General features: G+C 39.1%; 1 protein-coding gene across 5 annotated transcripts; it reads right to left on the bottom strand.

Moving 5' to 3' along the window:
- Nucleotides 1-1,217: 1,217 nt before the first annotated feature.
- Nucleotides 1,218-7,601, bottom strand: LOC133740416 (disease resistance protein RUN1-like). 5 transcript variants are annotated; one of them, XM_062168366.1, is made up of 11 exons: nucleotides 7,001-7,601; nucleotides 5,644-6,742; nucleotides 5,243-5,548; nucleotides 4,237-5,118; nucleotides 3,538-4,162; nucleotides 2,797-3,386; nucleotides 2,564-2,706; nucleotides 2,130-2,205; nucleotides 1,993-2,046; nucleotides 1,745-1,877; nucleotides 1,218-1,364 (listed from the first exon to the last, which is right to left on the bottom strand). In XM_062168366.1, exons 1-6 carry the CDS (start codon nucleotides 7,516-7,518, stop codon nucleotides 3,187-3,189), a joined length of 3,630 nt encoding a protein of 1,209 aa, XP_062024350.1. In that variant the 5' UTR covers nucleotides 7,519-7,601; the 3' UTR covers nucleotides 1,218-1,364; nucleotides 1,745-1,877; nucleotides 1,993-2,046; nucleotides 2,130-2,205; nucleotides 2,564-2,706; nucleotides 2,797-3,186. The 5 variants fall into 5 exon arrangements, with proteins under 5 accessions (XP_062024350.1, XP_062024351.1, XP_062024347.1 ...); XM_062168367.1 differs by lacking the exon at nucleotides 1,993-2,046 and having other exon boundaries at nucleotides 4,237-4,377; nucleotides 4,447-5,118; XM_062168363.1 differs by lacking the exon at nucleotides 1,993-2,046 and having other exon boundaries at nucleotides 2,772-3,386.
- Between the last annotated feature and the right edge of the window lie 5,885 nt (nucleotides 7,602-13,486).

The following is a 13,486-nucleotide window of genomic DNA, read 5'->3' as shown; positions in this document are numbered from 1 at the left end:
CTAAGTTCTCTCTAGAGCAAACCTCTCTAAAAGCAACTCCTCTCCCTCTCTTTCTCTTTCTCTTAGCGGTGATCACACTCCTAGTCCTAGTCTTCTCAGAAGCCGACTTTCAGTGCCACCAAACCCTCTGTCAACGTGCTTCGGTCCTAGTCTCCTCGGGAGCCGACGGTAGTGCCGCGACCACAACGGTTACAGAACCAGCCAAGCAAGGGTAACGCCCTAGCAACCCAGCCAAGCTAAAGTCACACTTTAGCAAGATCTCAACATTTCCCGGTGATGTCGCTCTGCTCGATCTACAACATTGAGTATCGATTGTGTTAACAAGAAGAAACTTCAGCAAAGTCCTCACCACGAGGCAGAAAGAATCCCACGACGAGGTTGGTGCTCTCCTCGTCTACAATCGCTTGATAGAAGTCAGGTCAAGGGACACCCCCGACGACCGCACCCGAACGGTGCTGGCACGCCCGCGCACACCAGAGACTGTTGACCAGCTGCAGCAAAATTGGAGCCAAACAGGTATGTCTATAGAAATAGGCACTAATCTATTTAAAACACAGTAAAAACTTGGAATATCATAAAAAACCTATTATTAACATATGCACTCAAAACCAAACTTAATGTCCCAAGTACTCATTTCAGCATAGTAGTTGTAGATACCTACTAGCATGACTAGTTTGCTATCTCACCAAGCATAATTAACACCCTCTTTGGGACACCCACAAGCCATGGTGAGGCCCAACCGCTACTTGCATCTTGTAGTCCTATGTTCAAGCTACGCTACGGTATCCGGAAGACGCAAATCCGTCGCCGGGAAGCCACCTTTCCGGCCTTGCCAAGTTGCCTCCACAATATGCTTTTCTAGACTAGAATAGTAACTTTGAGTCCCACATCTAAGAAAATATAAAAGAGGGAGCCTCCTTCCCCTATAGAAGGAGACTCCTTCCCACTTACTCAACATCCCATTACATCTCATGTAATCCCTTTGGGCCGCAAGGCCCGAACACACTAGTTAAACATTCAAGTGCACGTAGTTTCCCGCTAAGGCGAGAAATGAACCACTATACTTCTTGTGTCGTTCTCTCTCTCTCTCTCTCTCTAAAGCTAACTAGAGACCCCTCGGTCACTAACGTTAACAGTAGTCCAAACCCAAGTCAAACTTAATATACATAGTAGGATCTGCTCCAACGAAGAGGATAATCAATCACTACAGAATCCCAAGAACCAATAAAGTTCATTCTTTATAAACTGAAATAACTTTCAAAAGTTAAATTTTGTACTGGTACAAATTACAAATTGGAAGTCAAAGTACTCATAGAAGCAAGTTCCAAAGTTGAGCAATGTATATCATTCCCATGTTTCAACACCTACATAAAAATCATAATAAAATCAGAGATAACTAAAAGGAGATGTTACTGCCTTTAACTTTTAAAAATTAAAATAAATTAAGGTGATCATTAAAATAAAGGTCCAGCATATATGCCAATGAATCACAAATTATTAAAAGCAAGGTTTCAGATTGTATGTAATTGGCTTATGCGAGAGGCTACTAGCTACATATACAATGGGTGGAACGAATCGAGAGTATGGTATACCAATTAAAAGCATAAGACTATGGTTCTGATTTGAAGAGAAAGATAAATCAAATCAAGTCCAAAGTCAAAAGATCGAGAAGTAAAGGAATATGTAGCAACCATCAACCATCACAGCCCCATAAGTAGAAAAATGAACTTCTGAAAAATTTCACCTGCAGTGAACAGTGAATTTGATTCAATTTATCTAGAATCGGCAATCTTCACCTCAGTCTTCTTAATACCACCACAATATACTTCAGGCTACAAAAACGATTTTTCTTGACAATTTGATTTCCTACAGCAGACCTGCATAAATAGGCAAATAAGAATTATGAAACAATTTCGTTATGAAACTCAAACCATTATATCATATTGTTAAAAATTCTAACTTGAACTCAAAAACTGACAAAAAGCTAAATACCAATTTATGCTAACAAACTTTGAAGACCCTGCAAATCCATGTTCCTACCTAGTACTATCAGTCAATCAAAAGAAATAAAAAATTACTTAACGATTAGAATTGATCTATAAAAATGACAAATAGAACAATGTTCTCACCTGTTTTCAAATTATAATTTGCTTATCACAAAACTCCTTTAACCAAAACCAAATAGTCCAAGACACACAACAGAACCTGCAATAGAAAAGAATCATACTTTAGTAAACGGTAACAAATATAAATCAACTAAAGGCAAACTATACCAGAGTCTTTTTTGGTTCAAAGTCTTATCTTAATATATTATCAAAGGGCAAACCAGCCCACCCACATGATAACTGCACAGTCAAACTGTACAACCATCGCAATGAAATTGAAAAGCCTAGCTTGAATCCCTTTAAATTTCAACCCATGTTTCAAACAAAAATCGATCTCTAATATGAATTGATCGCAGAAACAAATAGTGAGATTGTAAAGCAAACAACAAATACAAATAGATTTCATAATCAAAACACAATTTCAAAACAACCCATACAAACCCAAACCAAACACTTACCTTTTTCCTGCTGAAAATTATCCCCCAAACTCGATCAAAATTTTCGAATCCACCACTCCGAAAACAAACCCAAACCCTTCCCCCGAAGCCCACCACAATCTTGATTCTTGAATCCCTTCTCTTCTCCTTCCCACCCCAGCAACCTACGATGACATCAAATCAATAACTGAAAATCTCAAATTTGGCAAATAAGCCTACAAAACCAAACCTGTCCTACTCGTTTTCAGGCCAACCTTTGTACGTCAGAGCCTGATCGATCCGGTCGATGCTTCCGTCTCCGTTGTATCGGACAGCTTAAGCCCATATGCCCTGTATGTCAGAGCTTGATGACTACAATCGATGGAAGTCTCCCGAACACACAACACCACCGACCCTTTTCTAAACCTCAGGGGCAAAACCATCATTCCACTGCTGTATGAACAGAACAGTGCTTATGAACAGTATAGGAGGTTTTCGTATATAGTAAATGTTCTACCCATCAAGCAGAAAACCATACACTAATTTTGAATCACATAGACAACAAAACCAACCGAAGGTATAAATCCAGTGATTCAAAATTATACTTTTTGAAATAATAAGAGAAGGAAGTACGATATGACTTGTGTCCAATCAATACAACAAATTCATGGAGGGCTTGTGGACTGTTGTTTCTTTCGCTGCTGGAAGAGAGAAGAGCGAGTAACCAGAGGAAGAGAAAGAATGAGGATGGTGGCCATCATGATCCCCTTCCAACCTCTGCTGATCAAACCTCGTTTATTGCTATTGCTGCCACTTTGTGCTGCAAAAGTGAGGACGAGGTCACCCTCTTGCCCTTCTTCTTTCTCTGCAAAATAAACATGAAATAGTACTAGCAAATCAATTCCCACATAAACTGAATTTGGATCCACTGGGAAGTCTTTCACGGAGTTGCCTATGATATACTATTTCGTTTTTGTGTATCTATTAAAAAATTAGGATAGTTAAGGACGCATTACCTGATTTTTCATTGATATCCCTAATGAGGTCATTATCTTCTATTCCTTCGTAGAAGAGTAAGCGGCCCATGAAGGTTATTCCAATGCGCGGATGACAGGGTATTGTTGACCGAACTCCAGCTCGGAGGAAACAAAGATCGTCCACGGTGGAAGCCCCAAGTTGGGTACCACTTATCTTCTCTTGATCTTTCTCATCGTAGTAAACAAGCTGGATGCCACACTCCTTCACCTTGAAATCAGATTTTGTATATATTAAAATAGTCACCTTATCACCACATGTAAGTCGATTCCCAAACTTCCAGTGACTTAACCATATCACATCTTTTCCTTCACCTGGAACGCCATAGAATTGTGGACCATAGATCCACTTCAGCCCCTTGCTCTTATTAATCGCGACGGTAATTGCCGGATAAAAACCGTCAATATTGACACTATTGGTCAGAGGATCAGAATCATTGTTGTTGGATTGTGCTATGACCGAGAAGACATTCAGCCCTCGTATATTGAGATTGGGAAGTAAAGGCACAGTAAAGGATACAGAGGACCCTCTGCTTCTATGGCTGAACTGGCCTGGAACTTCGTCTCCAGGAAGGAATGTGCTGAATATACCATTTTCGTACAGTCCCTATATCATGGAAATCAGATATTAGTCGAGAGAGAGAGAGAGAGAGAGAGAGAGAGAGAGAGAGAGAGAGAGACCTGGACGGGATGTGTTCCCTTCCATCGAGAAAAGGATGTACTGTCCATCAAAATGTTTTCCAAGGTTTCCAGGTTGCCTAGACTCAAAAGTTTTAGCATTTCTTTATCAACTCTTTCAATGGGTTCCATCTTGAAGTCACCCTGTAACTCAACAAGGTTATGGTTGGACCACCAATCACAATCAGTTCGAGAAAGAGATTGAAATGTTACTTTTTCCAATGATGTGCACCCGCCCATAATGAAAATAAGTGAATCTGGTAGCCTTAGAAGTGATTTGAGCTTTGTACAATCTTGGAAAGAGAGTTCTTGGAGGCCAGTAACACCTCTTATACAATCCGGTAGCCTAGAAATTGGGTTCCCGCTGAGATCCAAGTTTTGCAATGACAATAGATTAGCAACATCACTAGGAAAATCATCATCCAAAAGATTGCAGTTTCTTAGACTCAAGTTTACTAAATTCCTTGGAAGATAAGAAGCCCAAGAAAGTTCTTGAATCGGACTTGAGCACAGTTCGACCTCCCTGGTGGTAGTGACTAGTAACCGATGTATTGGAACTCCATCTGCCTGAAATTCTTTGAGAGATTCCATCTTCCTCATGTCCACTGGAAACTCACCAAGACTTGAACAACCAGAAATGATAAGTACTTCCAGTGAAACTAGAAAAGAAATGTTCTTGGGAAGCCTCCTAATACTTGTGCAATCTTCTACATTCCAATAAACAAGTCTCTCTAGGCTTCCAATAGACTCATGGACATCAATCAAGCTTACGCAGTCTCTAAGATTCAGTCTCTCAAGATTGGGAATAGACGAAAAGTCAGGGGTTTCAGTTAAGTCATGAGAGTGGCTGAGATTTAGGACCTTTAGCGAAGGGATATACATATACTGTTGCATAAGTACAAAAGGAAAACATATAATTAGAGAGTTTATTCTCCTAAAGGTATAATTAATGATAAAAAAAAACACCCAAAGTAATAGAAAGGAAAGGATAATGTGTAGAGCGGCATACCTTTGTTCTCCTCCAAACTTGTCTCAAATTACTGTAACACATTTCAAGAGCAACAACGCTCTCTAATGGGAATTCATTGGGTAAAGAAGCTAAAGGATATTTAGTCCAGCACAGCCATCTTAATCCTGCTGGAAATTCTTCATAGCTTCCATTGAGTTGTACATGACTAAGCTGGAGGAATCTTAGATTGTGCATCCTTGTAAATGCATTGGTTTCCAAGACTACCTTACTTGCATTTCTTGAAGGGGAAGTATATGTAGGGTGCAGTAGCATATTGACAACAATACCTTCAATTTCTTCGGTACCCTAAGGAAAATAAGAAAGAAAAACAGTTGGTTAAGATACACACATATCCACAAAAAGAAACATAAACATGTACAACAAAGGAGAATGTTTTGTACATTATTTTCTGTCAGAACTTTGATAGAATCCTTATGATGCCATAATCTTCTGCGTTTTCTTGGCTCCTTTGATTCTAGACGAGCAATTTCTCTTCCCATGTCGCGAATCAAGTTATGCATTTGCACCTTGTTGTATTCAATTGTTACCAAACATCTATCAATGAGATTTTGAATGCCAACTTCCGGGAAGATATCGGAGTCATCTAAAATTGTAACAATGACATCTTTCTCCATTCCGATGAAAAAGCATGCAATATGAAGGAATAAGTTTCTGTCATGATCATCTTGTAAGGATTCATAGCTTATTTTGAGTGTCTTCAAGATATCACCATGTGGAATTACTTCCAATTTATTTACATAACTTTTCCAAAAACCTAATCTCTTCCCTGATAAAGAAGAACCTAAAACTTTAAGAGCCAGTGGAAGTTGTCCACAGTGATCAACTATCCTTCGGGAAAGATCCATGTAACTTTCAATGGGATGGCTCTGTCCAAAAGCATGCCAACTAAAGAGTTCCAAAGATTCATCGAACTCCAAAGTATTAACTTCATGCACCTTAACAAATTGTCGATGAGCTTCTACCAGTCCTGCACAGCTAGTTGTTATGATAATTTTACTTCCTGGATAGAACCGGTTTTGCATTCTAAGTAATGCATCTAAGTGGTCCACATGATCCACATCATCGAGAACAAGAAAAACCCTTCTAGAGCTCACAGCATCTTCAATCTTAGCTATCCCCTCACTAATACCCTGTATTTTGACTTTCTTTCCACTCAGAATATCATAAAGAAGTCGCTTCTGCAAATCAACCAAGCCATTAGATTGTTTGGAAAATTCTCTGATATCTTCAAGGAAACTGCATCTCTCAAATCTGTGATAGTTCAGATTATAAACATATTTTGCTATGGTCGACTTTCCAATTCCTCGCATTCCATAGACTAGAAGTATGAAATTATCAGTTGATCCATCTTCTAACCACAAGTTGATCTCTTCAACTTGAGACTTGATTCCAACCAAGTGTCTGTCAACGCTCAAGGGTGTGCGCCTCAGTCTATCTTCAATTACTTTGACAACTTTCTTTATGAACTTTGACTCATGCCTATAAATAGCAGTGAAAATTAAGGTAAATAAGTCAGAATCATGACTTCAGATAGTAAAATTGTAAGATATGAGGTGTCTGATGTCCCATGGAAACAACATGACAAAGATATTAGTCGATCTTCAAGCAATCAGATGCATGTCAGAAGAGTAGTTAAGAGTGAAACAGAGCTTTTAAGCATTTATGTTGACTCTGAATGAGATCTAATCTAAGTGAACATCAAAATATGGACTAGCTACTTTGAATGAAAGTACATACCCGTCAGCTTCATTTTGCAAGACCATTCCTGATAGATCTGCAGCTTCTGTAAGTGCTTCCCTCCATCGCTTCACCTTGCCCTTCAAGGATTGATTTTTTTCGTGTCTAGCAAATGCTTTCGCAAGACTTCCTGTTTGCTTCCTCACATGGGATGGATCGACATCATAGAAGACGGGTAAAACTATGTGATCAGCTGTCCTCCTCCGTTTCATGATCATCAAAAGCTCGTCAAGGCACCAACCAGAAGATGCATAGTCTTTGGAGAACACAATCACAGAACTTCGGGACTGCTCGATGGCTTTCTCCAGTTCCGGCTTAATATTTTTTCCTCTTTGAAGATCATTGTCATCTCGAAACGTACGAAAGCCTGCATTCATTAAGGCTGTATAGAGGTGGTCAGTGAAAGTCTTCCGAGTGTCTTCACCTCGGAAACTCAAGAACACATCATGACTAGATATTGAAGGAGAAGCATTTGGGAAAGAGGAGGGTTCTGGATGAGCTGATCTTACAAGAGCCATATCCAATCTCCAGAACAAATAAACTGAGGCTCAAAAGTCAAAAGGAGAATTGGCTATAAACTTAAAGGCAACCGATGGTTGAAATTAAAAAAAGGAGCATGGTCCCCTTTTCTCTTCTTTTCAGAAATGTAATGTTCTTCAAAAACGTCATTGACTGGTTTACCCTCTTGGAAGTTAAAAAGAAAAGGACAAAGGTGTTATTTTCTTGAAAATTTAGTAGAATAATGTACATTTTAAAGGTCACATGTTTAACATTGTAGATTATAATTCTAATATTTTAAAGGTTCTGGGTTTAATTCTCATTGACATATGTAAGGGTGGGGTGAGTTAAATAAAAAATAATAATAATAGTTTTCGTTGAAAGCGCTTTTAATGTTCCTTTTAGTCAAGCAGGTGAAAGTAAAATATTGCAATTGTCTTTTGCTAGAGGAAATAAAAGAAACAGAGATTTACCTCCATTATCACTCAGTGCAGTCAATAAATTGCCTACATTCATACTTGGTTAACAGGCGTTTACACGTCTCTAACTAAATTTAATAGGGAAGGCACGTATGTACAATGAAAGCTAGGACCTAAATTCTCTGCTGATTCTGTGTTAAAACTATGTTTGTCACTGAATGTGTTAAATGATCAGATACTGAGATACTCAGAATGTGATGAAAAGTCGTTGGGAATCGACTAGTGTGGGGCTAATCTGATGGATGTCACAGTATTTGCTAGAAATGATCCTGATTCAAATGTGTAGTCTGCTTAGGCTGAATTGGCCTAGGGGCCTGATTGTGATTTGTAAGCCAAATGAGAACTTTGGTTAATGACTGTCTTCTTTGTGATCAATTAGTGTAAAAAAGCCAAGAACAACAGCTATTAAGTAGTAATTAAGAAGGGCTCTTCCCATAGTGCCTGTGATGGGATTAGATGAATAACAATTTGGGGTTAGTGACTACCAAAAAACACACACCTTCATAGGCGGTGTCTTGGGGGATACATTGCGGTTTAGAAAATCACAAACACAAAAACTGCAGAGGGGCTAATAAAGAGTGAAAATTTCTAACCTTGTCCAAGCAGCAGTGCACTCACTCGGTAGTCTTCATCAAAATCAGTCGTCAATTGTTGAAATGTTGAGATGCTCTCGGTTGCTCAACTTTCAAACCAAAACGACTCTTTCATAAAATAATACGCATTTTAGTAATTAAATTAGTTTTGAATCTAATTCTTTCTTGAAAATAGTAAATATTCAGTTTATGATGAGGATGTCTCACCGGCAAAAGATGCAATCCCAGGTCAAAAACAAATCAAACTTCAAGGATTCAAGTCAAGGGGCTCTTTAGGTCTCATAATAATGCAGAACAAAGATAAGCAAAGCTGAATAAGCACACTCGAGTAAGCCATGAACAATTAACACATCCCTAAATACTCAGCATTTCAGCGAAAAGACCTTTGTTATAGGTTCCCTAAATACTGTGTTCTCTAAGTGTTGAAAATATACTTTGCATTGTGTTCATTCACCGTGTACCACCCAAATCACCAAAACTATGTGTAGCCAAACTAAACTTTGGTGAACAATAGCCAATAGGCAATCAGTTTCAGAGTTTCTTTCAGAAAATAGAAGTTTTTGCAAGAACTCTGTCCACTCTGCACAAATAGATCGAAATGGAAATCATAGTTTCTGGCTTTTAGAGGTGTTATTAACTTGGTTCAATTATAAATAAAGCCAGAGTCTTTCAGCCAACAGTAGACAGCCTTCATTTTTTTTTTTCCTTTTCCTTTCATGTAATGTATACTATGGTATGCTTAACATGATCAAACAAAAGTCTGAAAGAAAATGCAACGCTTCTTTCATAAAAATTAAATTTTCATAAAAAGAGAACAGCTTAGGACAACTTGAAGATTAATTCAAAGAGTATTACAATGTTTCCCTCCTAATGAGCCACAAAATTTTCTGGAAAAAATGTAACTGAGAACCAAAAGGCAGGAACCAAACTTCTACATGTACTCATCACATAGAAGAACCTAGAACTGATCTTATCCTAGAATTTCACAGAATTTAGCTGTCAAGCAGCAGTCCAAATGTATAATTAAATTGAATTTGAAATATGTAGTTCAATAATTGAAACATAGGTCTCTACCACAGAACATTTAGGGATGTGTATTTAACAACTTTGATGCTTTAACTTTTCTCGCTGACATTGGTATGTCTATAGAAATAGGCAATAATCTATTTAAAACACAGTAAAAACATGGAATATCATAAAAAACTATTATTAACATATGCACTCAAAGCCAAACTTAATGTCCCATGTGTTTAAGAATAATCGAAAACTAAACAGAGAGAAGGAGAGAGTGTAGATGGAGAGATTGAAGAGTGAATGAGTGATTTATTCTTCTCACAATGGAGGGTTTATATAGGGATACAAAGTAGTGTGAATTACCCTACAAACAATATCATATTTTGTTACCAAACTTCTCCACTTCTCAAGTGCTTACTGAACATACTCCATGATGTAGACATTTATACATTTACTACAACAAGTGCTTACCAAACATACTCCATGATGTAGACATTTATACTTTTACTACAACACTCCCCCTTGGATATTTCATGTTAAGAGTAATGTCTTGGTGGTGCGCTTCTAAGTTGCCTCGTTAAAAACCTTGCCAAGTAATAAAACCCTGTGGGAAAAAACAACCATGGTCGAAGGAGAAAAAGAGCACAACGCGCATGAGTGTGGAGTAGCAATAAAGTATCTTCGGAGATAAGTGGAGTCTTTTTATCAGCATCATAAGTAGGTAATATGTCTATGAGAGGGATGCAGTATAAGTGGGGCGACCATACTAAAGATGTGCCTCATTAAAACCTTGCCAAGTAAAAACCCAGTGGGAAAAATAACCTTGGACGAAGGACAAAAGAGTACACGATGGTCTGGATATTCCTCCAAATTTCAACTCCCCCTGATAATTACAATTATGGGAGTTCAGATAACTTTCTCAATCCGATGCTCTTCACATGTTTCTCGAAAGTGGATTTTGGTAACGACTTAGTAAATAAGTCTGCTATATTATCCTCTGATCGGATTTGATTTACTTCAATATTTAGAAGTGATTGTTGTTGTTGATTATAAAAGAACTTAGCGATATATGCTTGGTGTTGTCGCCTTTAATGAAACCTAACTTCATTTGTTCAATACAAGCTGCATTATCTTCATAAATGCATGTAGGTTCATCCGTGGCAGACTTCAAGCCACAACTTCCTCGAATATGTCTAATTATAGACCTTAGCCATATGCATTCACGCACAGCTTCATGTAGAGCGATAATCTCTGCATGATTTGAGGAAGTAGCAACAAGGGTCTGTTTTGTAGACCTCCAAGATATCGCGGTGCTTCCCATGGTAAAGACATAACCTGTTTGGGAGCGACCTTTGTGAGGGTCAGAGAGATACCCTGCATCAGCAAAGCCCATCAAAACATCATTATTATTTTGATGAAAGGGAGGAGAAGAACGTTGGCTACCATGGACGGTGTCGCCAGCGCCTTTATTTTGGAAGGTGGCCTTTTGCCTTGTGGGGTCCGATCCCATGCTTCCGTCTTTTCTTTTCTCTCTGTAGGGATAAAACAAGCCTATATCAATCGTACCTCTTAAGTATCGAAAGATTGTTTTTATACCAACCCAATGGCGGCGTGTTGGCGCAGAACTATGTCGAGCTAACAAGTTCACTGCGAATGAGATATCCGGTCTTGTGCATTGAGCTAAATAGAATAATGCGCCTATTGCACTTAGATAGGATATTTCAGCCTCTAATAAATCCTCGTCCTCATCCTTTGGACGAAATGGATCTTTTCTGGACTCAAGACTACGGCCGATCATGGGAGTACTCACAGGCTTTGCTTTATCTTCATTAAAGCGCCTTAGTAATTTTTGAGTATACGCTGACTGATGGATCATAATCCCATCTCTACGGTGCTCGAGTTCTATTCCGAGACAAAACCGTGTTTTCCCAAGATCTTTCATCTCAAATTCGGATTTCAAATATTTAGTAGTTTCTTTTAACTCTTCTAGAGTTCCAATTAGGTTCATGTCATCGACATAAACTGCTACAATTGCAAATCCGGAACTTGTTCTTTTAATGAACACGCATGGGCATATTTCATTGTTAACATATCCCTTTCCAATCAAGTAGTCACTTAGACGGTTATACCACATCCGTCCGGATTGTTTCAATCTGTATAGTGAGCGTCTTAATTTTATTGAAAACGCGCTCCGTGGTTTAGAGCCACTTGATTTGGGTAATTGAAGTCCATCTGGAACCTTCATATATATCTCTAAATCTAGATCCCCATAGAGATATGCTGTAACCACATCCATAAGCTGCATGTCTAGTTTTTCGGAAACTACCAAACTGACAAGGTAGCGGAACGTTATAATGTCCATTACGGGAGAATATGTCTCCTCGTAATCGATTCCAGGGCGCTGTGAGAAACCTTGCGCCACAAGGCGGGCTTTGTATCTAACAACCTCATCTTTCTCATTACGCTTTCTAACAAAGACCCATTTATGGCCAACAGGCTTTATATTTGGGGGTGTCAGCGTTATAGGCCCAAATACTTGTCTCTTTGTTAGTGAATTCAATTCAGTCTGGATCGCATCTTTCCATTTAGGCCAATCTGCTCTTCGTTGACATTCTTCAACGAAGCGCGGTTCGATATCATCGTTTTCTATAATTCCTTTTGCAATATGATATGCAAATGCATCATCAATAGTCATAGAATTTCTATCCATCATCACATGTATACTGTTGTAATTCATGGAGATCTCTCTATTCTCTGGAATTGGTTCTGTTATTGGAGCGTCCTCCAATGATGTCTCTTGGACATAACCATAATCCGGAATATTCTCATGAGATGGATTATTTGTATCGATGATTAATGGATTATTTTGTGCCAAACTCGCTTTCTTTCTTGGGCGAGAATCCATCGAACCTTTGGGCCTCCCACGCTTCCTGGCAGGAGTCGTGGTCCTAGCCACTGCGTCACCCATATAGGGGATGTTAGCGCTATTCTCATAATGTATTTTTGAGATTGCGTCATGTCCTCTAGTTTTAGGGATATCAATCCTTGCAGGCACATTTGCAGCAGGTATGTGTGATCTTGTCACTTTAGCGATATCAGAAAACGCATCAGGCATTGATTCTGCCACGTTCTGAAGATCGAGAATTCTCCGCACTTCAATTTCGGACTGTGCGGTTTTGGGGTCAAGATGAGACAAAGTGGGGACAGACCACGACAAATCCTGTCATTTCTGTTGAACATTAGTGTTCATATCTCCCCCTAACGACGGGAAGACCGTCTCATCAAAGTGACAATCCGCAAATCTTGCGGTAAATAGATCGCCTGTCAAGGGTTCTATGTAGCGGATAATGGTTGGAGAGTCATATCCAACATAAAGGCCTAATCGTCTTTGAGGGCCCATTTTGGTGCGCTGTGGCGGCGCAATTGGCACATAGACTGCACCCCCAAATATGCGTAAGTGTGAGACATCAGGCTCATACCCAGTCACCATCTGAGACGCAGAAAAGGGTTGGGTGACAGTGGGCCTCAGACGAATAAGCATAGCTGCGTGCAATATTGCATAACCCCAAGCAGAGATAGGGAGATTGGTGCGCATGACCAATGCTCTAGTAACCATTTGAAGTCTTTTAATGGCAGCTTCTGCGAGACCATTTTGGGTGTGTACATGAGGGACAGTGTGTTCAACCTCGATCCCAATGGACATGCAATAATCATCAAAAGTCTTTGATGTAAACTCTCCAGCATTGTCAAGACGAATTGACTTAATAGGATGATCAGGGTGGTGAGCCCTTAACTTAATGATTTGTGCTAGGAGTTTAGCAAATGCAGCATTTCTTGTGGATAATAGCATGACATGTGACCAACGTGTCGATGCGTCAACCAACACCATAAAATATCTAAAT

This window comes from Rosa rugosa, chromosome 3 (assembly GCF_958449725.1).
Source record: "Rosa rugosa chromosome 3, drRosRugo1.1, whole genome shotgun sequence".
Classification (NCBI taxonomy): Eukaryota; Viridiplantae; Streptophyta; class Magnoliopsida; order Rosales; family Rosaceae; genus Rosa; species Rosa rugosa.
The sequence above is the reverse complement of the archived record's forward strand: the minus strand, read 5'-3'. Positions and strand labels throughout refer to the sequence as shown.